This window comes from Hyla sarda, chromosome 6 (assembly GCF_029499605.1).
Source record: "Hyla sarda isolate aHylSar1 chromosome 6, aHylSar1.hap1, whole genome shotgun sequence".
NCBI classification, from domain to species: Eukaryota; Metazoa; Chordata; class Amphibia; order Anura; family Hylidae; genus Hyla; species Hyla sarda.
This window is the reverse complement of record NC_079194.1, coordinates 218,437,138-218,463,018: the sequence shown is the minus strand read 5'-3', so window position 1 is coordinate 218,463,018 and position 25,881 is coordinate 218,437,138. Positions and strand designations below refer to the sequence as shown.

General features: G+C 41.2%; 1 protein-coding gene across 3 annotated transcripts in view; it reads right to left on the bottom strand.

Annotated features, from left to right (window-relative positions):
- Nucleotides 1–362: 362 nt before the first annotated feature.
- F2 (coagulation factor II, thrombin) overlaps nt 363–25,881 on the bottom strand; it is a 33,570-nt gene continuing 8,051 nt past the window's right edge. For all 3 annotated transcript variants that reach the window (XM_056526449.1, XM_056526450.1, XM_056526451.1), the window contains 11 exons: nt 21,889–21,942; nt 13,068–13,173; nt 11,694–11,830; nt 10,941–11,246; nt 9,770–9,874; nt 8,877–9,003; nt 4,269–4,436; nt 1,366–1,539; nt 1,094–1,272; nt 809–879; nt 363–623 (listed from right to left, as the gene is read on the bottom strand). In XM_056526449.1, the coding sequence (XP_056382424.1) occupies nt 480–623; nt 809–879; nt 1,094–1,272; nt 1,366–1,539; nt 4,269–4,436; nt 8,877–9,003; nt 9,770–9,874; nt 10,941–11,246; nt 11,694–11,830; nt 13,068–13,173; nt 21,889–21,942 (1,571 nt within the window). In that variant the 3' untranslated portion in view covers nt 363–479. The remainder of the gene's footprint in view (nt 624–808; nt 880–1,093; nt 1,273–1,365; nt 1,540–4,268; nt 4,437–8,876; nt 9,004–9,769; nt 9,875–10,940; nt 11,247–11,693; nt 11,831–13,067; nt 13,174–21,888; nt 21,943–25,881) is intronic.

Sequence of the window (25,881 nt, the reverse complement as noted above, 5' to 3'; positions counted from 1 at the left end):
AAGAAATAACATTCTCCAGAGGGAGATTACCACCATTCCACTGTCCGCAAGGACAGAAAAAAAACACAGTGGGTTGTGGGTGATCTCCCTCTTGATAGAGGTGTTAATGGGCATTCAATTAAACTTATTACTACTTAGGCTCAGTAAAACTTCCATCATCTTACCAGTCCACTGGGGTCAGTTAACCCCATCTGTGCTGCTGGTAGGATGAAAGGGAATGATGTATAACTTTATAAATGTGCGTTGTTCTTACAGCATGTTGCTTTGTAACAATGGGAGTTCTACAGGAGATGTGTTCTACAGGAGGGGTGCAAGCTGAAGTGCTTGGTGGGTAAGTAAATTAAAGCCATTGAAGTGTTTAAAATATTTTATTGATATGCACAAATACATAATTTGGTGGTGTTCAGTTGGATTGCTTTGAAAAGCCAAGTGGTTAAGAACCAGATGCTGGGAAATTAAATTTGATTTGAAGAATGGTATTAACGAGGATACTGCTCTATAATCTTCATAATCCATTTCCGCAAGCGATGTACATGGGCATAGAAGCCATACTTTCCATCTCGGTCGCATCCCTCACCCCAAGACACTATACCCATCTGGTACCAACGTTTGCTGATAGGATCCTGGAAAGAAAATTGACATGGAACAATTACATAATGTTGCCACACAGAACATTTATTGGTGTCATTGGCACCCAATAACCATTCGAAGAGGGGAGAATCCCATTAATTCCAGTTAAGTTGGTGCTAATCTTAATTGCTGGTATAAGTTTATCAACTGTTTTGCCATCAAACAATCTTGGCCATACCTTCATTACAAAGGGGCCACCGCTGTCTCCTTCACAGGCGTCTCCTCTCTTGCTGTCTTCTGGACTATAACCTGCAATAAATGCGTAACTCATAGTGACCTTGAATACCTCTTGAGAAAGTTCTAAAATTTTAAGGCATTTAAGATTACGCTTTGTATTGGTTAAGTTCTGAATAGAAGGTTGACCCACTATGACTGCTCAAAAAGCAACTAGATATTCCCCTTGGCACATTTACAGTCTAGATTGTTTTACACATCAAAGTCTTGCAGGTGCAAAGCTACTTACCTGCACAGAACATGTTATCTGTCACTTTAATCTTGGTGGAACTCTTGCATTTTTCCTGTTCAACCACAGGAAGATTTATTTGCTGCAGGGCTGAGGGTAACTGTGGTCCTCCTGTGCTCCATGTTTCCTGTAGATTACCCCAACCAGAAACACGTCCTTTAAATCCTGACTGCAGAAACCTGCAAAACACGGTCCATGTAAGGCATATGAGATTTAGAACTTCATATAAGAATGAAAAACTTTGCTTGGTATAATATGGTGGAGGCTCTTACTTCTGTACAATCTCCTTGGTAGGAAGACACACCGGATGAATATAGTTTGTGAAGGCCACTGGCTTCTTCAGCTGCATAAGTGCAATATCTCGGTCAAGATTTTCCTTCCAGTTATATTTGGGGTGGACAATGATCCGTTCAAGTTGCAGAATTTTTTCTGTTGTCCTCTCGTATCTGGATGAGAAGAGGAAATAGCAACTGGTAAAATTACATTCTTTAAAGAACTGTGGCTAGAGATTTGTGAAATTACCTGTTTTCAGGGGCGTAGTGGTGGCCCCCCTGATCCCTGCCCCCCAACATCCCCTCCACGTACCGCCAAGCTGGGGTGGGCCTGTAACTTTAAGCCAGCGCAACTGATCACTTGAAGACCTAACTATCGATTATGGGGTGTCTGACCAATGGGACCCAAAACACAACCCTCTTCCCTCCAGGACAGGACAAAGCCCTGGCTCTCAAAGAGACAGCATATGCTGTATGGGAGCAAAGATACCTTCTACAGCACAAGCTCTCTCTCAGAGCCAGTTCCCCATTCTGAGGATCATGGAGGGTCTCAGCAGTCAAACAATCCTCTATCCTGTGTGTGTGGGAGGGATCAGCACTCAAAAGTGCCTACGTAAACATGAATATGGGCCTACAAGGGAGCAGTCTCGGCAGAGCCAACACCAGAGCAGAGGACGGGGTGACACGTGACAGAGGTCTTCCACTGAGGTGATAGATCACTGTACATTTCTGCGGCCTGCCTTAAAAGGGTACATACTGTCTGCTACTGAGCTACTACTGCTACATACGGTCAGTACCTGACTACTGAAGCAAAAGTGCAGTGAGCTCCTGTGCTGGACTACCATCTGTGCTCCCCCTGGCTGTTGTAGTTTCAGTTAGGCTCTGCAGACAGTAGGAGCATATACGTCCTAAGCCTTGTAATTGTGGACCTCAAGCTGTTGGAAAATTACAACTTCCAGTATGCTTGGACAGCCAACAGCTGTCTGGACAAGCTGGGAGTTGTAGTTAAAGGAAATCTGTCACCAGTGTCACCTGCACTAACTTGTTGGTAACCACAGGTAGTGCAGGTGACACTGATGACAACTTACCTTGTCCCGTTCTGTGCAGAGGATCTCCGGTAATCTTGTCCGTTAACTTCAGCTCCGGGCACCCGGCTTGGGGCACAGGCAGAGCTTAATGACGTCACTGCTGCTGTTCTCTAGCAGGGGGACCCAGCAGAGAGCAGCAGTGAAGACGTCACTAAGCTCCGCCCATGTCCCAAGCCGGGTGCCCAGAGCTGAAGTTAACGGACAAGATTACCGGAGATCCTCTGCAAGGAACGGGGCAAGGTAAGTACCATTGTCTTCAGTGTCACCTGCACTACATGTCGGTACCGACAGGTTAGCGCAGGTGACACTGGTGACAGATTTCCTTTAAGCAACAGCCAGAGGTCCACATGGAATGTAGGAGGTCCACATATACTTCCTAGGTCAGTGATTTCCAACCAGTGTTCATCCAGTTGCAAAACTACAACTCCTAGCATGCCAGGACAACTGGAGGTCCACAGTTTGGAGACCACTGATATACCGCTCCTCTTGCCTCTTCTATACCGGAATAAATATTAGTATTACTTATAGATGCTCTTTATACATTATCTGCAGGGACGTAGTTAGCAGTTGCTCCGTGGCCCTGGTACCTAAGGGGGCCCAACAGCACATCTGCCCCAGAAGAGACCAGTATTATAATTGGCATATGGGGCCCTGTTTATGATTTTGCATCGGGGCCCAGAAGCTACAAGCTACGCTTCTGATTATCTGGGCATTAAAGTATGGGCATAGAAAATGACTATGCTAGCACTCTCCCAACAATTTCTCCTTCAGGGAATAATGGGCACTACCACAATCCAATGTCAATAATAGATTCATTAAAAACATACAATGTGTTTCTGGGCCGTTCTGGCCCCTTTCTTAGATATGACATACCAGACAGAAATCTGGGCAATGACATTACTGGAAGTGACATCACTTAAAAAAAAAAAAAAAAAAAAAAAAACACATTTCAATAGAATCACAGGAAAAATACATAAACACCAACAAAGAGGGAATCTTATTCGATTAATAGGATGCACAATTAAGGGACTGGAACATACTAGGATCTTCATTACTGGCACCCGATGGCTAAATCCACTGACAGTAGAAACATCTTGTTACGCCGGATCTGAATGTGCTGGCGTGTGTCTCACATGAAGGCACACTCTGTCCTCCCCAGCAACAAGTGCGATGACAGTTGAAATTGGAGAATCAGCAACCCTCTTATCACGAGAAGAGGAACTGACAACCCCCTATTAAGAGTAATCCCATTCAGATGCACTTACAGTTAAAAGTGCGACTCACCCACATCTACCGCAGTATTTAACTGTATGAGTGTCCTGAGGATGCCTATGCAGTCAATAGGGGCTCAAGGGGGTGGGTGAAACCATCTGCTTGTGTAACCCCCCCCCCCCCCCCCAGAATTAAACACGTGACCATTACATACATACACTTACTGTACATACATGCATATATCATATACATAAGAAATCCATGTGTGTAGTGCCTGCAGATGCTCAACCCAATCTGGTGAATGATCCAATTCCCCTGCTTGTTATTGACTGGACGATATTACACAAGGGAGTGTTCATTGTTTGTGAATATAATATTGCCATATGTATTCCATATAATACCACAATATAACATAGGAACCCAGTTTATATAAGATTTGAAACAAAACGAACACATAATTCCCCCAAATACTGAAATTCAATTCCAAATAAATGCCACTATATACTAGTTTTCAACTAGGTGTCCTTCTCTTTGGGAGGACATGGGCTATTGCCCTTCTTGGAGAAAATTCAGCAAATCTAGTGCAACGGAGAAGTATCTTACTTGGCACGATAATGTTTCCCTATCCGCACCAGGAGATCCTCAGTGGTGAAGTTTTTATCCCAAGGAGGATAGAAGATACAGTGGGCAGCGGTCAGCACCCAGCGGTCACTTATTAGACTGGCCCCACACAAGAGCTCTTGGGGACTCCTTTTAAACAACATCACCTGCCTAGAAACAGAAAATAGCAATGTTGTTAAAGACATTTCATTTGGCTTGAGCATCCGGTTATTTCACCTGTTTCAGAAAACTATGCATGATGTAATTCAAGAGACGAGAGGATGAAGAAACCAGCAGCAAGATGAATGATATTGCAGCTCAACCTTGAATTAAAGTTGGTTATGTAGTCCACTACGGTTTATCTACTTTTCTTTGCCGTTATGGCATATTTCATAGCTATGCTGTACAGTTAGAAATAATTATTCATACCTGCATTAAAACTGTCAACAAATAATAGGCCAGCTAAGTGCCTAAAGTTCAATAAATGTGTTCTCCCCGATAAAGGGAATCTGACATTAGGTCACTCATACTAACTTGCTACTAACTTTGTACTGGATAATAGAGCAGGTGATGGAAATCACAACAGGGTTTTTACTTTTTGCCTACTTTGCACCGTCAAGGATATACTGTATGGATGAAAATAGTTATATTTAAATTAGGATGCTTGGTGTGCTGGGGCACTCCCTAGCCTACACGACAGGTCCAGTAAGTGAACCCTCTAATAAACATGCATAAACTTTCTCAGCAGTCACATAGCTGCTATGTGCTGTCAGACAATAAAGAAAGTCATACGAAACTCGGCAGAGTTTTAATAGTCTTTTGGAACACCTATAGATGGCTTTTATTTCTTTTTTTCTATAAAGCTGGAGCGTTTTTAAGCCTTTTTTGAGTGTTGGAGTTTCCTGTTGTATTAGCCATCTGCTGTGCAAATAAGTCGGGTTGGCTGTAGTTCCCTGCACAGACAGGCGGCTGGGAGTGGAGCCATGCAGGAAAAAATAGTTAAAAGAATACAGTGCTGAATCAATACTGCGGTCTGTACTGTCAATGGGAGTCTTAGAGGTCAGATCCTTAACAATCATAAAGTAGTTGTGATATATCCTAACAATATGGCATTACTTGATAAGATGGAAATACTCCTTTAACCCCTTTACTCAATAGCCTGTTTTGACCTTAAAGCATACCCGTCATATTAAAAAAAAATTATAATTTTTGTTGGATCTATCACTCAGTACCTAATCCTGGCCATGTACATCAAATTTTTATGTGTCTAGCACCTTTATTTATTTTTTTATTACACTTAATTTAGCTCACTAGTCTGAATTCCTCTCAAAGGGAGGGGGCGTGGCCTCACTGTGCAGGTCTCCTCCCCCTCCCTCAGTATGCTGTCTGCTCACATCTCCCCTAGCATTAGAAAAACTACAACTCCCAGCTTGTCCTCACTGACATTAGCGGGACACAAGCTGACAGTGGGAGGTTTTTTTCCTCCAGCTGTGAGCCCTGCACTCACAGCTGTCAATCAAGGAAGTGTGTCCATGACATAGGTGATGACGCATGGACACAGCAGGACTAGTATGTGTCCAAGCCGGCAGGGGGGGCAGTTGTTTGACAGGCTTTTTCAGTATGAAATACTGAAAATTTTCTATTGAAAGCAATGGCAAAACCTATTGGTTATACATGCTTTACAACATATCAAAAGTTTTAGTATCTGACATATTTTGAAAATGTACCTTGGTCATTAAATGGGGACTGACATGTGTCCACATATTTGGTAATAACTTTGGAACACTTATGAAAGCGATTCTGAGATAGTTTTTTTGTGACATATTGTACTTTACATTAGTGGTAAATTTTGATTGATATATTTAGCTTTTTGTAAAAAAAAATCCCAAATTTTGCAAAAAAAATGAAAAATTGGCATTTTTCTAGACTTTACATTTTCTGCTTGTACAATAATATTTAATTTGGTGCGGTATAACTATTTAGTTCACAACTACAATATGTCTACTTTATGTTCCCATCATTTGATAAACATTGTTTTACTTTTTTGGAAAGTTAGAAGGTTTATAAGTTTAGCATCAATTTTCCAGATTTTCAAGTAAATTTCAAAATCAGATTTTTCAGGGACCAGTTCAGTTCTGAAGTGGAATTGAGGGGCCTGTATGTTAGACACCCCCATAAATCACCCCATTTTATAAACTGCACCCCTTAAAGTAGTCAGAATGACATTAAAGAAGTTTATTAACCCTTCAGGTGTTTCACAAATATTAAAGCAACGTGGAGGCTGAATATAAAAATTTAATTTTTTGGCAGATTTTTCATTTTAATCCATTTTTTTGTGTAATACAGTAGGTGTTGACAAAGAAGTACAACTCAAGATTTATTCCCTGAATTCTGACGTATTTAGAAATATCCCATATGTGGCCTTTGTGCGCTATGTGTCTCACACACAGGCAGGGCCAGATTAAGACTGCCTGGAAGACGGAGCACTTCATTATGTTGCCCCCCCCCTTCTTTCCCGTGTTTTCCCCTGCTCATCATTCTCCCCCCCCCCCTCCTACTCATCATTCCCCTCCTACTCATCATTCTCCCCCTGCTCATCATTCTCCCCCTGCTCATTATTACCCCCCTGCTCACCATTACCCCCCTGCTCATTATTACCCCCTGCTCATCATTACCCCCCTGCTCATTATTACCCCCTTCTCATCATTAAACCCCCTGCTCATCATTAACCTCCCCCCTGCTCATCATTAACCTCCCCCCTGCTCATCATTAACCTCCCCCCTGCTCATCATTAACCCCCCCTGCTCATCATTAACCTCCCTCCCTGCTCATCATTAACCCCCCCCCCTGCTCATCATTAACCCCCCCCTGCTCATCATTAACCCCTCCCCCCACTCATCATTCCCCCCCTGCCAATCATTCCCCCAATCATTGCTCCCCCCTCCTCCAGCTTTTTCTATATTTCATATTTCCTTACCTGGCCGCGCTCGTCAGGCTCAGGTGATGCGTTGGGTCTTGTGGGATGTGACGAGTAACGTATCATGCGGCTCATCGTTACCCTCCCCTGCTCATCATTAACCCCCCCTGCTCATCATTACCCCCCCTGCTCATCATTACCCCCCCTGCTCATCATTACCACCACCCCCGCTCATCATTAACCCCCCTGCTCATCATTAACCCCCCTGCTCATTATTGCCCCCCCTGCTCATTATTACCCCCCCCCCCCCCCGCTCATCATTAACCCCCCCTGCTCATCATTAACCCCCCCCCTGCTCATTATTACCCCCCCCCCTGGTCATCATTAGCGCCCCCCCCCCCCTGGTCATCATTAGCGCCCCCCCCCCCCCTGGTCATCATTAGGGCCCCCCCCCCACCGGCTCATCATTAACCCCCCCTGCTCATCAATAACCCGCCCCTGCTCATCATTAACCCCTCCCCTGCTCATCATTAACCCCCCTGCTCATCATTAACCCCTCCCCCCGCTCATCATTCCCCCCTTGCCGATCATTCCCCCCATCATTGCTCCCCCCCTCCTCCAGCTTTTTTTATATTTCATATTTCCTTACCTGGCCGCGCTCGGCAGGCTCAGGTGATGCGTCGGGTCTTGTGGGATGTGACGAGTTACGTCTCCTGCGGCTCATCATTAACCCCCCCTGCTCATCATTAACCCCCCCTGCTCAACATTCCCCCCTGCTCATTATTACCCCCCCTGTTCATCATTACCCCCTGCTCATTATTACCCCCCACTCATTATTACCCCCCCCCCCCTGCTCATCATTACCCCCTTCACTTTTTTTTTTACTATTATAGACATAATTCTGTGGAGTACACATCTGTACTCCATTGAATTATGCCTATGTCTGTCATAGACATAGGATAGATCAGTCACTAACTTAGGTAAAGACTGATCTGTTGCCATGACAACAGAGGACACTGTCAGTCCTCCGGTTGCCATGGCAACCATCGGCGCTTTGCTTTCACTTTGCAGAGCGCCGATCGGTGACAGAGGGAGCTCCCTCACTCTGTTACCCTAATAGATGCTGCAGTCACAGTGACCGCAGCGTCTAAAGAGTCAACTCAGGAGCGGAGCGCAGCTCCTCCGACAGGGCCCTCCTCACCACCGATTGCTTCACTGTGTGAAGTGATGGAGGAGAGGGGGAAGGAGGAGACCCCTGCCAGATCCCTGCTAGCAGTCCATCTGTACTGACGGACCAATAGCACCAATCGCCGGCCGGGGACCGCTGCGATTGGTCCCTGGCCGGCTTCAGGGAGGCTCGGCTGTGCAGCACAGCCGAGCTCTATAAACTTTCACAGCTCCATCAGGTATTTCCATCAGGTACATGTACCTGATTTTGCGTAAACGGGTTAAGGAGTTAATTATTATATAAGACCATAAGACCGGTGTTTAAAAATGAACATTATGCACTTACTACAGTACTAGATAAAAAAAAAAAGCAAAACAAATAAAAATAAACTGTCACCTCCTTGTTGATGGTTTCCACAATAATCAAGACAATATATATATATATATATATATATATATATATCTCACAATTATCACAAAGCTATTTGTCTATAAATAATAGTAAAACGTAGTCTCCTTAGGGTTACCATGGGGAACTGCCTTGTTCAGCTTCCTCTCCCTTAACAACCCGACCTTGGATGTAGGATTCCAGCAGCTCTGCCTCGCTTTTATCAGCTATTTTCTTCCCTTCAAAGAGTGGCCTTAATCCACAAACTGCAAATAAAACATAAGACAAAGATGACAACAGTGACGTCACTAATGCCTAAGTAGAATGATCTGTTTCACCTCTGTAGAAGGATATTACAGTCCATGTAGGATGTACTTATTTATACAGATGTCAAGTAAATTATCAACACCACGAAACATCTCTAAGATGTTCCATGGGATACCAAGGAAGGTTTTAGATTTGTTCTAAAGCTGACCATACTGATTAGATACATTTTTCTGTTTTTAATAGAAATGGCCAACCATCTAATGTGTATGGGGCCTCCTATCTCTCTCTCAGTGGAATGTGTAGAGGGAGAGAAGAGTCAGGCTTGGATTTCAATATGCCCCATCCTTTGTTTCTAGCATTATAATCCGCTGCCAGAGTTATGCCAGTTTAAAGCCATCATTTTTTATTTATTTACGACCCATAAGATATGCCAAATAAATCTGATAGAAGCTCCCGGCCACTAATGCAAAATCTGTAACTGAGCCCTCACTTACCATGTACATTTATAATACTGGTATCTTTTCATTTGGCAGACGGGTCTATGGACTCTCTAGGCACCAGGGTCTGAGTGCGACCTCTATACCCACTATAGTGACTACTGTTTCCCTACATCCCCATTGATTGGGAAAAAAGTAGTGCTTTCTAGGGCCATAGACAAGTCACCAGACAGGTAGGGATCCCACTAGTGGGATCTTATAAATATACGTTAAATACCCAGTGGTATTGGCCATATGGCTAGTCTCAAGGTAATTTCATTTTCCTTACCTGCTTCTCCTTGGCCAAAGCTTTTCTCATCAAAGAATAATTCATGTTTTGTTGAATCTGTTCGGCCTGCTTGGCTAGGAATGGGTTCTTCATCTAGAGGGCTATCTGCCAGAGACAGGGGTCAACCCAGCGACACAAGCAAAGTACAAGGTTTAGTAGAGATGGATTGATCATTCAAAATGAACAAAAGAGAAACAGTAAGATGAAAAAATGACAAATGATAATATATATATTGAGTGTTAACAGCAGTGCTCCCCAACCTCTGGCTCTTCAACATTTGCTAAATTACAACTCCAAACCTAAGGCTATTTAACCTTTTAGAGGTCAAGAGGATGACCCTACCAATTACCCCAACCCCCACTCCATTTCCTTACACAATGATCACAGGTGATCACATCCAATACACCAGAACAATACAGCAGTCTCCTCGTTGTCATCTCCATACTACATCTCTGATGAAGTCTTGGGACCCATGTAAATTAGTGACTGCTATCTTAGGCTAGGTTCACATCACGTTTTCTCCCATACAGGAGCGCATACGGTTGGGGGGAGCTGAAACCTCGTGCTCCCGTATGCCTTTCTATGCGCTCCCATATGTAATTCATTTCAATGAGCAGGCCGTAGTGAAACGTTTGGTCCGGTCGGCTCATTTTTACGCAGTATGCGCTTTTACAACCGGACCTAAAACCGTGGTTGACCACAGTTTTAGGTCCGGTGAAAAAGCTCATACAGCGCAAAAATGAGCCGACCGGACTGAACGTTTCACTCCAGCCGGCTCATTGAAATGAATTACATAAGGAGCGCATAGAAAGGCATACGGAAGCACTAGGTTTCAACACCCCCCTGCCATATGCGCTCCCGTATGGGAGAAAACGTGATGTGAACCCAGCCTTATTCTGCAGATGAATTACAGGATAAAGGGAGAAGATCAAAGCCAAACTAAAATGTGAGTGTTGAGAGTCAGATCCCACAAAGCGCCTCACTATTGCATTTCTAGTACTGATATGGCACCTACAAGAGGATGCATGTACATGTGAAGTCCTGAAGTTGAGGGAGAACAAGGGATAGATGGAGTAGGCAGTCAAAAGGTGCATATAGAGGGGGCACAATGGGGAGTGCATATAAGAATAAATGCTAGTCATTGATGCGTACATAATTGAATGTTACTTACCACAATAATTTAAGTTGCAGTACTCAAAGGTTGTGTTGCTGTGAGATACGTAGCACCATACGCCCTCATCATCGTTGTCGGGGTTCCTGCAGTAATTCTCTTTCAGGACTACATCTTTCCTGAAGTTTTTACGGCTGTACTCCTCCACGGATGGTGAGTTCCAGGGTAGACATGGAAGTCCTGACACTGTGACTGCCAGGGTGCCATCATAATCTTTTCCGCGGTCAGGCACACAGGGTAACTCCTCTTTCGGTGCAGTTTTGGCCACTTGTTGAACAATTGGCTCACTTGTAAACCCAGTTTTGCCTATGGGAACGATAACCAGGTATAAATAACTGGACGGGGCAATTTTTAATGCAGTGATCTGCAGCTTGAAGCTTTCCAGAAATTCTGGGCGTTGTAGTTTTACAACAGGTGGAAAGCCAGATGATTAGAGACCACTAGTATTATGGAAGTTACCTACTTGATGGTCATTGCATATGTAGTTTACCATTTCTTACGCTCAGAAAATCCAGTGCAGCAGAGTCTCTTTGGGGTCAGTGGGATTGCCCTGCACAGTGCACACTACCACCACCGTTGAAAGAATGCTCTTGATCATACATTGAGGTCTATGGGGACCGGCAATATATGTGCTGTCCTGGCAGATGCCCTTGGAATTTCAGCTGTTGGCTGCCTTTGGGATCGCTGGCTGGAATATTTCCTCAGTCTAAATCTAACCTTAGAAAACACATTTAAAAACTTGGCACCACTTACCACATAATGGCACTGAACATTCCTCTCTAGGTTTCTCCGGATCCTTGGTATAACACCAAGGCCCCAATGGGTTGTCATCTGGGTTTCTACAGTAGTTTTCCGTAAGGTTGTATTCTGGGTGGGTCGTTGGGTTAATCCTGATAAACAGAGACATTGGGGGAGATTTATCAAACCCTGTGCAAAGGAAAAGTTGCCCAACTGCCCATAGCAACCAATCAGATCGCTTCTTTCATTTGGCAAAGGCCTTGTTAAAAATTGAAGAAGCGATCTGATTGGTTGCTATGGGCAACTCAGAAACTTTATCTCTGGACAGGTTTTGACAAATCTCCTCCACTATTACATAATTTTGAAGGGACCTTGGAGTACCTGGTTTCATCTTACTCTGCACTTTCCACCAGACTGGCTGCTGAAAAAGTCACAGACAATTCCAAAATCCTGACCTATTCTTCATGATCTCTACCACTGAAATAGTACAGGGACGGGAGCCACTAAAGCAGCAACCAACCAGTACATACATGCATGCAGGTGAGTCACTTATCTTATCCCACATAGCATTACAAGAGAAAAAATCCCCACAAAAATATCTTAAATGTAAACTCATTCTAGGCAAGGAAAAATATAGGGTGAGATTTATGAAAACCTGTGTAGAGGAAAGTGGAGCAGTTGCAACCAATCAGATTTCTTCATTGATTTTTAAAAAGGCCTCTGAAAACTGAAAGAAGCGATCTGATTGGCTGCTATGGGAAACTGTACTATTCTTCCGCTATACAGGTTTAGATAAACACTTTTTTTCACACCCAAACGCAGTCACAAATTCTGGACAAACCATTCTGCCAACCCTTCCAAACTGACTGGAGAAGATTGACCATGAGATCTCCAGGACACGTTGAAGGACAAAAAAGTCACCACCCTCCCAATCTGGATTCTAAGCTTAGCTTTAGGTTTTATTATGTCATGTCATTTGTTCAAAAGCTAACAACCTCTCTGAAGGGTGTGTTTACTTTTGCATCTCCTTTCTTCAAAATATATCTAATGCATGATTGCAAATAGTTTTAAATTAAGAAGAGCTAACATTTTGTGTTTATAGCCCCCATGAAGACTACACTCACTACCTTTGTCCTTTTCTGCTACTGTCTGTGGGTTAGCATATATTCAGTCTGAAATCATGGAGGTTAATAGAATTACATAGGAGCTGTATGCACAAAACTGTAAGATTTTTTTACAGGTTTTTTTTTTTGGGGGGGGGGGGCATACTATTTTATTTATGCATAAAAGGTTACTCGCTGCAAAAATGTAGGATTTTTTTTTTTTGACGAATAGTAAATATGTACATTGAGATGAACAGTGTATAAGTTCTGCAAACCCAACACTTACTTTGTCCTATGTGGAAAGTGACTGGCCCAGTACTGACAGTCTCGCCCCGACCTGGTGACGCTGATGGTTCCTAGGTAATTCTGACCTATTCCCTCTGCACAATTACCTGTGAGTCAGGAATGAACAGAGGTTAGGTGGAGCATAGTATCATTCATGTACAGGTATCAACATAATGACCCAGATTTATCAAACTGTGTGAGAGAAATAATGGAGTTATTTTCCCACAGCAACCAATCACAGCTCAGCTTTCACTTTACCAGAGCTCGTTAGCTGAGCTGTGATTGGTTGCTGTGGGAAAATAACTCCATTATTTCTCTCACACAGTTTGATAAATCTGGGCCCATGTCTCCCACCATTATTATTATTATTATTATTATTATGACTACTATTACAGTTTAGTTACCATACAATGCATTCAGAAAGTCTTCACACACTTTCACTTTCTCATTGTTTTGTTGCAGCCTTAATCTGCACTCAATGCTCCATGATTTAAATCTTAAAAAAGCAGATTTTAGACAATTTTGCTAATTTATTAAAAAGGAAAAATTGAACATTTCACATTGACAAGTATTCAGACCCTTTGTTCTGACACTTGACATTTAGCTTTGGCTCCTCCCATTTGCTTTCTACACATTGATTAGAGTCACCTGTGGTAAACCTAATTTATTGGACAAGATTGGGAAAGACACAGCACTGTCTATATAAGGTCTCACAGCTGACAATGTATATCAGAACAAAAAAAAAACAAGCCAAGAGGTGGAATGAACTGCCTGTAGACACAGGATTGTTTGGAAAAGGTACCAAAAAAATCTGCATAGGCGTGCGCACGGGGTGTGCCGGGTGTGCACAGGCACACCCTAATCACCACGGCCCGCTGCTGCAGGACTTTTTTTTTTCCTCCCTACTAAACCCCAGCCACCGGACATCCCCGACAGTCACAATCATACATAATGGGGATGTAGTCCTGAGCTGTGAGCCTACATAATGTAGGCTCACAGTTCAGGACTACATCCCCATCATGTATGGCAGCAGGCAGCAGGGATAGAGCGGCCGGAGCCGCAAATAAAAAAAAAAATGCATTTTTAAACATCCAGTGTGCCCTGAAAGACTTTCAGGGCACACCGGATGTTTAAAAATGCATTTTTTATTTATTTGCGGAATTTGCGGCTCCGGCCGCTCTATCCCCTGTCCTCCGGCCGCTCTATCCCCCCCTTCCTCTGGGCCACTCTTTTCCCCTTCCTCCGGGCCGCTCCTCCCCCTTCCCCGGCCGCGCACACTGCTGCGCTAACTGCAGACGCAGGGGCTGCCCCGCAGCTGCGCACGTCTGCTTCCATTCCTGAGATGCTCCTGGCCGCAACTCCTGGCACCGAGTGTCCATTCCTCGGCATGAGGAAGAAGTGGGCGATGGTACAAAGTGTGCAGCAGATGGGAGTGGACGTGCCCGGCCTCTGACCCCAACATGGCTGCCACAGGTAAGAAAAGTGCACAGACCGAGAACGGGAGGGGGGTGGGATGTATGATGTGTGTATTATGTATGTATGGTGTGTGTAATATGTATGTATGTATGTATGGTGTGTGTAATATGTATGTATGGTGTGTGTAATATGTATGTATGGTGTGTGTAATATGTATGTATGGTGTGTGTAATATGTATGTATGTATGGTGTGTGTAATATGTATGTATGTATGGTGTGTGTAATATGTATGTATGGTGTGTGTAATATGTATGTATGTATGGTGTGTGTAATATGTATGTATGTATGGTGTGTGTAATATGTATGTATGGTGTGTGTAATATGTATGTATGGTGTGTGTAATATGTATGTATGGTGTGTGTAATATGTATGTATGTATGGTGTGTGTAATATGTATGTATGTATGGTGTGTGTAATATGTATGTATGTATGGTGTGTGTAATATGTATGTATGGTGTGTGTAATATGTATGTATGGTGTGTGTAATATGTATGTATGATGTGTGTAATATGTATGTATGGTGTGTGTAATATGTATGTATGTATGGTGTGTGTAATATGTATGTATGGTGTGTGTAATATGTATGTATGTATGATGTGTGTATTATGTATGTATGGTGTGTGTAATATGTATGTATGTATGGTGTGTGTAATATGTATGTATGGTGTGTGTAATATGTATGTATGGTGTGTGTAATATGTATGTATGTATGGTGTGTGTAATATGTATGTATGTATGGTGTGTGTAATATGTATGTATGTATGGTGTGTGTAATATGTATGTATGGTGTGTGTAATATGTATGTATGTATGGTGTGTGTAATATGTATGTATGTATGGTGTGTGTAATATGTATGTATGTATGGTGTGTGTAATATGTATGTATGGTGTGTGTAATATGTATGTATGGTGTGTGTAATATGTATGTATGGTGTGTGTAATATGTATGTATGTATGGTGTGTGTAATATGTATGTATGTATGGTGTGTGTAATATGTATGTATGGTGTGTGTAATATGTATGTATGGTGTGTGTAATATGTATGTATGATGTGTGTAATATGTATGTATGGTGTGTGTAATATGTATGTATGTATGGTGTGTGTAATATGTATGTATGGTGTGTGTAATATGTATGTATGTATGGTGTGTGTAATATGTATGTATGGTGTGTGTAATATGTATGTATGTATGGTGTGTGTAATATGTATGTATGTATGGTGTGTGTAATATGTATGTATGGTGTGTGTAATATGTATGTATGGTGTGTGTAATATGTATGTATGGTGTGTGTAATATGTATGTATGTATGGTGTGTGTAATATGTATGTATGGTGTGTGTAATATGTATGTATGGTGTGTGTAATATGTATGTATGGTGTGTGTAATATGTATGTATGGTGTGTGTAATATGTATGTATGGTGTGTGTAATATGTATGTATGGTGTGTGTAATATGTATGTATGTATGGTGTGTGTAATATGTATGTATGTATGGTGTGTGTAATATGTATGTATGTATGGTGTGTGTAATATGTATGTATGGTGTGTGTAATATGTATGTATGGTGTGTGTAATATGTATGTATGATGTGTGTAATATGTATGTATGGTGTGTGTAATATGTATGTATGTATGGTGTGTGTAATATGTATGTATGGTGTGTGTAATATGTATGTATGTATGGTGTGTGTAATATGTATGTATGGTGTGTGTAATATGTATGTATGTATGGTGTGTGTAATATGTATGTATGTATGGTGTGTGTAATATGTATGTATGGTGTGTGTAATATGTATGTATGGTGTGTGTAATATGTATGTATGGTGTGTGTAATATGTATGTATGTATGGTGTGTGTAATATGTATGTATGTATGGTGTGTGTAATATGTATGTATGGTGTGTGTAATATGTATGTATGATGTGTGTAATATGTATGTATGTATGGTGTGTGTAATATGTATGTATGTATGGTGTGTGTAATATGTATGTATGGTGTGTGTAATATGTATGTATGGTGTGTGTAATATGTATGTATGATGTGTGTAATATGTATGTATGGTGTGTGTAATATGTATGTATGGTGTGTATTATGTATGTATGATGTGTGTAATATGTATGTATGGTGTGTATTATGGATGTATGATGTGTGTAATATGTATGTATGGTGTGTATTATGGATGTATGATGTGTGTAATATGTATGTATGGTGTGTATTATGGATGTATGATGTGTGTAATATGTATGTATGGTGTGTATTATGGATGTATGATGTATTATGTATGACGTGTGCATGTGTATATTATGTATGTATGTATTATATATGTATGATGTTTGTATTTATTCATTATGTATGTATAATATATATATATACACATAATGTATAAATACAAACATCATACATATATAATACATACATACATAATATACACATGCACACATCATACATATATAGTACATACATAATACATATGCACACCATACATAATACAAACACAAATCCATAATATATACACATACACATCATACATAAATACATCATACATACACACAGTATATATGTACTGTATGTTATGTATGTATGATGTATTTATGTATGATGTGTATATGTATATATTATGGATTTGTGTATGTATTATGCATGGTGTGCATATGTATGTATGATGCATGCATTATCTACGTATGATGTATGCATGTATTATATATGTATGATGTATGTATGTGTGTGTATATATATATGTGTGTGTGTAGGTTATGCATGTATGATGTGTGTATGTATTATATATGTATGATGTATGTATGTGTGTATATATATATATATATATATATGTGTGTGGAGGTTATGCATGTATGATGTGTGTGTGTATATATATATATGTGTGGGTAGGTTATGCATGTATGATGTAAGTATGTATTATATATGTATAATGTATGTATGTGTGTGTGTGTGTGTATATATATATATATATATATATATATATATATATGTGTGTGTGTGTAGGTTATGCATGTATGATGTGTGTATGTATTATATATGTATGATGTTTGTATGCATATTGAATGTATTTATGCATTATGTATGTGTGTGTGTATATATATATATATATATATATGTGTGTGTGTGTAGGTTATGCATGTATGATGTGTGTATGTATGTATGACGTATGTATATATGTATTATGAATCAGAACAAAAGAAAAAAGAAAGTTTCCTCCAGCTCTTCCAAGGATAACAGTGCATGTAGTATTAAACCATCAAACCTTTAATCTGTATACATTAAAAATAGAAAAAGGTGGACATCATAAAAGAAAAGTGAAACTCCAGTGCGTTTTGGGCTACATATAGCCATGATTAAGAGCGACATTTTGCTCAAAACGTATTGGAGTTTCGCTTCTCTTTTATGATTGATGTCACCTTTTTCTATTTTTAATGCATACAGATTAAAGGTTTGATGGTTTAATACTACAAGCACCTTGAAAGAGGCAACTTTCTTTTTTCCTTTGTTCTGATACACGGGACACGGCCTGTTCTCTGCAGTCCGTGCTCTTCTACCAGCAAATATACTAAAAACTACTACAGCACCGACCCGGTAGCTGAAATAAAAATTTTAATGTATTATGTATATATTTTATATTATGTATGTATTATGTGCCCAATCCCCCACACAGCACCCATAGCACCCCTCAAACACACCCACACAGCACCCCCCCCCACTCACACACAGCACCTCAAACACACACACAGCACCCCCAGTGCAATATAATGGGAGATGTAGTTTTGGTCACCATATATTGTATCAGGGCATGCTGGGAATTGTAGTTGGTAACTGAAAATCCCAGCATTGCATTCCTTGAAGGAATGCAATGCTGGGAGGTGCAGTTACCAACTACAATTCCCAGCATGCCCTGATACAATCTATGATGACCAAAACTACAACTCCACACATCTTGCACTATATAGGAGTACAATTTAGATTATGGTGCAACATGCTGCAGCTGCAGACCCAAAACTACAACATGCACGCTTCTCCAAGCTTTCTGGGTGCCGCATCACTTTTTCAACCAATCTGGTGCAAAAAAAAATTCTATCTGGAATATTCCCCCCTCTGTGCCCCCATCTTATAGTAAAAGCGTTCTTCTGTTTGCCAAGTAAAGAAAAACATGAGTTTTACCATTCAACTTACAATTTTTTTTCAAATCCACATCAAATGCCTCCCTATAAACACCAGCAAACATACACACAAGTGGGAGGTCTAGTCAGGGCTGGTGCATGGATTTTTGACACTCTAGGCAAAACCTAATTTTGATAACCCTTTGGCTCCGCCCATTGAACCCCTTGGCAAATATAAGATCAGGGGTAGAATTAGTCCCGTAAGCATCATGGTAAATTCTAGACTTGTCCTCCTCCCTACAATTATAACTATACTGCACCTAATGTGGGGGAACTATATTGCACCTAATGTGGGGGAACTGTACTGCACCTAATGTGGGGGAACTATATTGCACCTAATGTGGGGGAACTGTACTGCACCTAATGTGGGGGAACTATATTGCACCTAATGTGGGGGAGCTATACTGCACCTAATGTGGGGGAACTATATTGCACCTAATGTGGGGGAACTGTACTGCACCTAATGTGGGGGAACTATATTGCACCTAATGTGGGGGAACTGTACTGCACCTAATGTGGGGGAACTGTACTGCACCTAATGTGGAGGAACTGTGCTACTAACTTAATGTGGGGAACTATACTACTAACCTAATGTGGGGGAACTATACTACCACCTAATATGGGGGAAGTATACTGCCAACCTAATGTGGGGAAACTGTACTACTAACCTAATGTGGGGGAACTATACTGCCAACCTAATGTGGAGGAAATATATTTCCATCCTAATGTGGGAGATTTATACTGCCAACCTAATGTGGGGGAACTATGCTGCCAACCTAATGTGGGGGAACTATGCAAAAATATAAAATTGTACTATTCTGACCCCTATAGCACTTTTATTTTTCTGTATATGGGGATGTATGAGGGTCATTTTTAGCGCTGTGATTTGTAGTTTTTATCGTAAAAATTTTTTTTTTTTTGCTTTTTAGATATTTTTTATGGTATTTGAAGTGACCAAAAATGTGCTAATCTGATTAGTGCACTATTACAACTTTTGGGACCCCACTTCTGATTTTGCCCAGGGCCATGCTAAGCCTAAAACCGGCCCTGGATCCAATCCTCCTACACTATGCAAGCAAGAGTGTGTGTGCGTATATGTATGTATGTATGTATGTATATATATATATATATATACATATATATATATTTATATATATATATATATATATATATATATATATATATATATATATATACACATAAACACACACAAACGCGTGCGTGGAGTGAGTTTGTGCTTTAGGGTGCACACCCTAATGCAGTAGGCTGCGCACGCCTATGAAAATCTGTGCTGCAAAATACCTACAAAACCTGTCTGGAGTTTGCAAATAAACACCTAAAGCCTCTTAGACTTTAATTTAGGTCTGAACTTCCTGGACTTAAAAGGGTAGACATTTTATACCCTATGCAAAGGATAAGATGTCTGATCACAGGAGTCCTGTCGCTGGGGACTCCCGCAATCTCGGTTTTGCACCCGGCGTTCATTTGAGTGCAGCTCTGGAGGCTCTTGACGTCACGGCCATGCCCCCTCAATGCAAGTCTATGGGAGGGGGCGTGATGGTGACGCCAGTCATCCGGCATGGAGCGAAGTTCGCTCTGTGCACCAGATGTCTGGGGTGCCGCAGCCGAGATCGCGATCAGACATCTTATCCCCTATCCTTTGGATGGGGAATAAGATGTCTAGGGGCAGAGTACCCCTTTAATTCTAAGCATCATGTCTAGAGGGACCCAGTACTGCTCATCACTTGCCCAGTACCATCTTTACAGTGAGGCATGGCGGGGGCAGCGTCATGCTGTATGGGTGTTTTTCAGCCATTGGGACAGGGGAACTGGTCAAACCTTGTGGCATTATCCCTAAAAAGACTGGAGGCTGTAATCTCTGCCAAAGATGCTTCAACATGTACTGAATAAGGCTAGGTTTCCATACAGGTATTTTTCTGGCAATTTTTGGAAAACTGCCACTACAGTTTTTGAGCCAAAGTGTATTCAAAAAGAATGGAAAATATACAAAAAAATAAAAAATAAAAGGACTTCCCCTTCCTACTGGATCCACTTCTGATTTAACCTGGGTGGAAACCCAGACTAAAGGGTCTGAATACTGAATGTAAATACATAGTTTAGTTTTTCTTTTCAATAAATTAGCAAAGATTTCTAACATTCTGTTTTTCTTTTGTCATTATGGGGCACTGAGTGTAGGTTGATGGATGAAATGGGATTTTTATTATTTTAGCACAAGGCTGCAAAATGTGAAAAAAGTAAAAGGGTCTGAAGACTTGCTGAATACGTTGTATATTTACTTTGTCTAATATTACTACTACTACTACTACTAATAATAATACAGAACTAGTGCCCTGCACTTACTGTACCAGCTTAACAACCCTCGCATGTGCATTTCAGAAATAGCCTTAGAGAACGCCTTTGTACTTCATGAGGTGGAATCTACCCAGAAAGATGAGGTCATGTGACCCACTTCCGAAAATGTGCATCAGTAGGGTAATAAAACCAGAAGAAAATATGAAAGGATGTTGTATTTTGAATGGCACTAAGACTAGAAACTAAGTTCTGGAAACCCTCTTTCAAAAGAGCTCATGTTGGAATAAAAAATTTTAATCATGTACTCATCTGCTGCCAATCCCATGCTGAAGCCATTCCCTATGTTGAGCTTTTCTCGCGACACATGAAAAATGCTCGCTCAGCCAGTCACTTGCTGAGGTGTGTATACACTACGGCCAGTGATTGGTTATGTAGGAATTTTCTGTGACAAAAGATGAGCATGACGTGCTTAGCAGTGTGGAGCCGCACCTGTAGAATGCACCGGTGAGGGATCAGCAGCAAGTGAGTACATGTGTTTTTACATCTTACCCGGAGCTCTTTTAAATAAAATAATATTTGTCAAGAAAACCCCTACTGCTCTTATCAATAGATACTATCAGTTTATTAATATTTACCACTATTATTTGTGTATATTTGCTGCTTCTACTATTAATAATTAAGCCACCTCCGATGATGATAATACTATTATATTACCTTAGGCCTCAGTCGACAATTTTTTTTTTTCAGCTTTCACAACAAAATCCACACCAAAAGCCACTGTGTACAGATGTGTCTTACAGATTTCTGTGGTTTTAGTATGTTTTATAGTAAAACAAGTGATGAAGAACAAACAGATATCTTCTCACCTGACATACAGAGATCAAGGGTTTCTCTTGGAGGCTTCTTTTCAGGTTGACAAGCTGTAGAAGTGTACAAAGCAATATTTTACTTCAATCCAATAATCATTACTTTTAGAAAGTATGGACAAATGACAGCCCTATATTACATAGAGTTGGACGCTAAGAATTTATAAACAACAATACACAAAAAGTGCATAGGTAACAGAGGTGTAGGCAGAGCTTCTGCCCTGAGTCTTGGTGCCAGCCATGTTCTCTGCCTTAGTGGATAAGGGAAGAAAATGACCCATGCATCAGGCGCTGTTCGGATTTCCAATATAAATGAGATCCAGATCCAAGTGTAGCATTAAAGTACCATGAGGCACTATGTTTATTTAGCACACCAATGACGCGTTTCGGAGGTGGCACCCTCCTTCCTCAGATTGGCAAGTCTATTTACAATGGATGCAAGTGGGTTATACACAAGCTGAATTTATGGACTGATACTATTATTTGATGATCAAAAGAAATTTATATTGTATTATGAAGGATACTATGTCTGAATGCATAATATTTATTTATAATTTTATGTATAATTTTTATTAGTACTGGATACTGATACAGTGGGACAAAAAAGTATTTAGTCAGCCATCAATTGTGCTAGTTCTCCCACTTAAAAAAGATGAGAGAGGCCTGTAATTTTCATCATAGGTATACCTCAACTATGAGAGACATAATGAGAAAAAAAAAATCCATAAAATTACATTACATTTTGTCTGATTTTTAAAGAATTTATTTGCAACTTATGGTGGAAAATAAGTATTTGGTCATTAACAAAAGTTAATCTCAATACTTTGTTATATACCCTTTGTTGGCAATGACAGAGGTCAAACGTTTTCTGTAAGTCTTCACAAGGTTTTCAAACACTGTTGCTGGTATTTTGGCCCATTTTTCCATGCAGGTCTCCTCTAGAGCAGTGATGTTTTGGGGCTGTTGCTGGGCAACACAGACTTTCAACTCACTCCAAAGGTTTTCTATGGGGTTGAGATCTGGAGACTGGCTAGGCCACTCCAAGACCTTGAAATGCTTCTTACGAAGCCACTCCTTCGATGCCTGGGCAGTGTGTTTGAGATCATTGTCATGCTAAAACACCCAGCCATGTTTCATCTTCAATGCCCTTGCTGATAGAGAGAGGTTTCACTCAAAATCTCACGATACATGGCCCCATTCCTTCTTTCCTTTACACGGATCAGTCGTCCTGGTCCCTTTGCAGAAAAACAGCCCCAAAGCATGATGTTTCCACCCCCATGCTTCACAGTAGGTATGGTGTTCTTTGGATGCACCTCAGCATTCTTTCTCCTCCAAACCCGACGAGTTGAGTTTATACCAAAAAGTTCTACTTTGGTTTCATCTGACCATATGACATTCTCCCAATCCTCTTCTGGATCATCCAAATGCTCTCTAGCAAACTTCAGATGGGCCCGGACATGTACTGGCTTTAGCAGGGGGACACGTCTGGCACCACATGATTTGAGTCCCTTGCAGCATAGTGTGTTACTGATGGTAACCTTTGTTACTTTGGTCCCAGCTCTCTGCAGGTTATTCACTAGGTACCCCTGTGTGGCTCTGGGATTTTTGCTCACTGTTCTTGTGATCATTTTGACACCACAGGGTGAGATCTTGCGTGGAGTCCCAGATCGAGGGAGATTATCAGTGGTCTTATATGTCTTCCATTTTCTAATAATTGCTCCCACAGTTGATTTCTTCACACCAAGCTGCTTGCCTATTGCAGATTCAGTCTTCCCAGCCTAATACAGGTCTACAATTTTGTTTCTAGTGTCCTTTGACAGCTCTTTGGTCTTGGCCATAGTGGAGTTTGGAGTGTGACTGTTTGAGGTTGTGGACAGGTGTCTTTTATACTGATACGTTCAAACATTAATACAGGTAATGAGTGGAAGACAGAAGAGACTCTTAAAGAAGAAGTTACAGGTCTATGAGAGCCAGTAATCTTGCTTGTTTTTAGGTGACCAAATACTTATTTTCTACCATAATTTGCAAATAAATTCTTAAAAAATCCGACAATGTGATTTTATGGATTTTTTTTTCTCATTCTGTCTCTCATAGTTGAGGTATACCTATGATGAAAATTACAGGCCTCTATCATCTTTTTAAGTGGGAGAATTTGCACAATTGGTGGCTGACTAAATACAGGGTGGGATATTTATATGGATACACCTTAATAAAATGGGAATGGTTGGTGATATTAACTTTCTGTTTGTGGCACATTAGTATATGTGAGGGGGAAAACTTTTCAAGATGGGTGGTGACCATGGCGGCCTTTTTGAAGTCGGCCATTTTGAATCCAACTTTTGTTTTTTCAATAGGAAGAGGGTCATGTGACACATCAAACTTATTGGGAATTTCACAAGAAAAACAATGATCTGCTTGGTTTTAATGTAACTTTATTCTTTCATGAGTTATTTACAAGTTTCTGACCACTTATAAAATGTGTTCAATGTGCAGCCCATTGTGTTGGATTGTCAATGCAACCCTCTTCTCCCACTCTTCACACACTGATAGCAACACCGCAGGAGAAATGCTAGCACAGGCTTCCAGTATCCGTAGTTTCAGGTGCTGCAGAATGGGCAAAGCAAAAATTGGAACAGGACCCTCAGTTTACGCAGAAGATTTTGTTCAGTGATGAGGCAAACTTTTATGTGAATGATGAAGTTAACAAACAAAACCACCACTATTGGTCTGGCACTAACCCACATTGGATAAATCCCTCCAAGACTGTTGGAACACAAAAATTGATGGTATGGTGTGGTATATGGGGTACAAAGATAGTGGGGCCAATCTTCATCAATGGAAACCTCAAGGCCACTGGATATGTGAAATTGCTACATGATGATGTGTTTCCCTCTTTATGCACTGAAGCTGGCACATTCCCTGAGTTTTTCCAGCAAGATGGTGCACCACCACATTATGGGTGTCCGGTCCGACCATTCCTAGATGAACAGTTTCCTGGAAAGTGGATTGGTCATCGTGGGCCAGTTGAATGGCCCCCAAGGTCTACCGATCTGACCCCCTTAGACTTTTATCTTTGGGGTCATCTGAAGGCAAATGTCTATGCTGTGAAGATACGAGATGTGCAGCACCTGAAACTACGGATACTGGAAGCCTGTGCTAGCATTTCTCCTGCGCTGTTGCTATCAGTGTGTGAAGAGTGGGAGAAGAGGGTTGCATTGACAATCCAACACAATGGGCAGCACATTGAACACATTTTATAAGTGGTCAGAAACTTGTAAATAACTCATGAAAGAATAAAGTTACGTTAAAACCAAGCAGATCATTGTTTTTCTTGTGAAATTGATGTGTCACATGACCCTCTTCCTATTGAAAAAACTAAAGTTGGATTCAAAATGTCCGCCTTCAAAATGGCCGCCATGGTCACCGCCCATCTTGAAAAGTTTCCCCCCTCACATATACTAATGTGCCACAAACAGGAAGCTTATATCACCAACCATTCCCATTTTATCCAAATAAATGGCCCACTCTGTACTTTGTTGCCCCACTGTATATGACTTTGCAAGTGACATTGAGAAAACAATTGTCTCCACCAAGCACATATTTTAGATTAAAGGATTACTCCGCCCCTAAACATCTAATGTCAAATCATGGGGTCTGGCCGCTGGGGTCTGGTACCCCCCCCCCTGCGATCTTCCCAGTCATCCGATGCAAAGAGCCAACTCTGCTCCATGCCGGATGACAGGCTATCACAGCTGTCATACCATACACTATCCATTCACGTCTATGGGAGGAGGTGTGGTGGCTATGTACTAGCCGAACCCCCCCACGATCAGATACCTTATGGAATAAGATGTCTAGGGGCGGATTACCCCTTTAAGTGCTTGGGTGATGAAGAGTGTCATCATATCCAGAATATGCCTCGTTGGCTCTACTTTTATGGGTACACTGTGGCTGCACTGTTATGGCATGGCTGGCATATGTACAGAGACTTGG